The 3273-nt window shown below is 44.7% G+C and overlaps 1 protein-coding gene across 1 annotated transcript in view; it reads right to left on the minus strand.

The window, feature by feature from the left end:
* Positions 1 to 1861: 1861 nt before the first annotated feature.
* LOC103582111 (DEP domain-containing mTOR-interacting protein-like) overlaps positions 1862 to 3273 on the minus strand; it is a gene marked incomplete at its 3' end in the record, with an annotated part of 3221 nt that continues 1809 nt past the window's right edge. The window contains exon 2 of the mRNA XM_008563798.1: positions 1862 to 1996. Within this exon, the coding sequence (XP_008562020.1) occupies positions 1862 to 1996 (135 nt within the window). The remainder of the gene's footprint in view (positions 1997 to 3273) is intronic.

Below are 3273 nucleotides of genomic sequence, written 5' to 3' on the forward strand. Positions count from 1 at the left end.
TTGGGAACTTATTTTCTCCCCACAATGATACTGATTATAATAATATTTATAGTATTTTGGGGGGTGTGTGTGTCTGGCTTAGGGCATTCATACACAGTACTAAAAATATTTATCCTGATGTGTATAGGATGTTTGATTTTTAAATACCTTACTGCCTTACTGATTTTCTGCTTGAAGAAAAGAAAAAAAACCACAATGAGCTCATTGGGTCTTGGGAACCCTCTCAAAAGTGAGGGCGAAGTTTGTCAAAATACAGGTGAGAGGTGAGATTTAGAAACCACAACTCAATCCTGACAACTCTAGTCCTTAGAGATTCAAGAAAGCCAACTTTCTTTTCTGCCTACATGTCAGTGAACTCTTCCCCTTAAGCCGAGGGGCAAAGAAAAGAGGGAAAAATACTAATACATGTCAAGGAACAGGGATGTGTTGCTAATTTAAGTAATTAACACTGTGTACATATTTTATCAAATGCAATCAAAAACACATAAAATGCATATAGCACAACTGACCCTTTTTTGAAACTGAGATCTTTTGCTTTTAACTTTGAGGATGCCTGTCAGATTTCTATCAGGACTTCAAATATCCCGTTTCTAAGAATTCAGTTCCCCTTTCTCACTATGTCTTATCAGCACGTTTCATTAATTGAAAAACCCAGTAGTACATGGGCGCTCAATCAGTGTGGAAGCAAATTTCTTCACTCGCTTGCAAGTTAGATCAGGAAAAATAGCCAACATTTTAGATAACAGCATCAGATGGGATAGTTTTCTCTTAAAGCCCTTTGAACAACTGTTAATCCTAATTCTCACTAATATGTTACATTTGGGGTTTTTTTTTTTTTTTCCTCCAAAAAGATGGTGTATTCATTGTGCTAAGGGATCATGACATCTCATGATGAGAAAACAACACGAACAAAAGGAACAGTGTCTCTTCCCTGAAAGTGATCAGCTGAACTGGTGGACAGCACACTAAGCACATGGAGTTGAGAGTGTTTTCAAGAAATGATTGTAATGATGGGCCACACAATCTCCTCCAGGGACAGAGAGCAGTGAAGACACCAGGTGGATAAGGGGGAGTGAGAAGGTGGGAGTGTCAATGGATTACAGGTTCCTCGGGGTTGAAGAACTGATTGGGTCAAGGAAGGACTGTTTCTAAGTACATGTTCATCAACAGTCTTTGTGCCATATTTTTTTCCTGGAATATAAAATCCAGAGGTTGATAACGAGATTTTAAAACTGCAAGGCACCAAGCATCAATTCCAGGGATAGTTGGGTTGGCGTAGATCCACGCTCCTTCCCTAGGGATGCTAGGACCCAACAGATCTTTGCATCTGCTACAGTCTGGGGAAGCACTATTTCTCCTGCTGTAGAGAACACTGTCATATTCTGCCCTAAACCCCCTTGAGGGCTGAGGGACTCCTCCCAAGTGCTGGGAGTGCTAATGGCAGACAGCTCTCAATTGACTTAGGGAGCCATTTCTCTGAAGACAGCTGCCTCGCCCCAGATCATGCCCTCCTCCCAGGCGCAGCCAACATCTAATAACAGGTCAACATGTAGGTATGAAGGCCTGGCCCCCTCAGTGCAACTCGAGGCAACTCTGAAGGGCCATGCCAGCTCTAGAGCACCCCTTGGGGCCCACTGCAGCCTTCATGGAAACTGCATTAAAGCCCCGTTTCCCCCTCTGCTCAATCCTACTTCTTTCCCTTCTACTCAACAGGTGTTGGCCCCACGAGCACACTCTAAGAAGATTCCAGCACATTGATTTCCCTCTGTCCCAGAATCTAATTCCCATGGAATGCAGTCTGCACATCTGCCCAAGTCCCCAAAGTCACAGTCAGGAACAGGGTCATCTTTGGTGCACTCACCGGACTTGGGGTTGCAGAGCACAGGGGGGCTGCTGCTGAGGGTGGGGCTGCTGCTGAAGTAGCCACTGCTGCCGCAGCTGCTCATACTACTCCTCCTGACCGCAGACACGATCTTGATCTCCTTGCTGGGGCTCACTGTGCAAGACAAAAACACACACAGGCACCGAAGGTGCTGGTCTCAGTTCCTAGAGCACATGAGCTTTCAGCTATGAGCCTCTGCCAGGCCAGGAAAAAGCACTCTGGCCTTGGAGTCAGAAAAGCAGAATTTGAGTAGTGGCTCTGCCTCATACAGCACAACCTGGGACCATTCCCTTCAGCTCTCTGAGCCTCAATTTCCCCAAATATAGAGTGAGAATAATGCTATCTCACGGGATTAGTGCAAGGAGTAATTATATAACGCACGTGAAAGTGTGATATTATTTCAAGAACTATCAAATCCATGCTGAGCAGTCCCTGCAAGGATGTGAATTAAGTGCTGGCTATACATGGGATGAGTTAACAGTGATAACAAATGCCTCCTGATTTACTATTAAACTATTAATCACCCAGAGCCAAGGAAGAAGGAGCTTAAAATACAAGGCATGGCAAGATTCATACTATCCGTTTAATTCTATTCTTCTGTGAACTCTTTGAAGTACCCTTGTACAGAGCTCATATTCAGGCTTTGAAAGGGAGTGTCTTCCATTTTCTGATTTGGTTCTTTCTGCCATGAAGTAGGCTTGCTGTCAACAGGGGGAAGGTATATGATTGAATGAATGAAGCCATGGAGAGCACAGTGCCCAGTCCCTGGCACATGGGCAATGCTGGCTTTTATGGCGACCACGGTAACTTTATTCTCCTTCTCATCATCACTGCTTGTTTGGGTCCATTGTGCCCACTCACAGAACAGGCAAATCTCAGTATCATTAGAAAGTGAAGAATTGCTTTGCATCTACAGAAGACCGTAACCTCAGGGGGACACACAACAGTGTGTCTTCTTGTCCTGACCAGGTTGGGACTGAAGCTTAGGTTCCTGACCCTCAGGGAGTCTCTATTTCCCCACAGCAGCTCTGACTTCATTCTCTCCTCCAGCCAGACTGTGTCTGAGAAACCTGGGAAGCGTGGGGTCGGTGAGGAGACAGTATAATACTAACATTTGAAGAAGATAGAGCCAGTGCGAGACCCAGCTCTTCCACCACCTTCTAACCCTGAGCAAGCCACACAATTGCTCTGTGCCTTAGTTTCTTCACCTGTAAAATGGAAATTAATAAACTCCTTTCTCTTAGGGTTTTGGTGAGAATTAAATGAGAAAATTCAAGCAACCACGCTTGGGTCAGTGCCTGGGCACAGAAAGGTCTCAATACATAGAGTTGTAAGTGTTCTCACTGGAACCTCCTATTCATAACCAAGCCATGACACTTTCATGTTGTGCT

Source organism: Galeopterus variegatus, unplaced genomic scaffold (genome assembly GCF_000696425.1).
Source record: "Galeopterus variegatus unplaced genomic scaffold, G_variegatus-3.0.2 Scaffold14939, whole genome shotgun sequence".
NCBI classification, from domain to species: domain Eukaryota; kingdom Metazoa; phylum Chordata; class Mammalia; order Dermoptera; family Cynocephalidae; genus Galeopterus; species Galeopterus variegatus.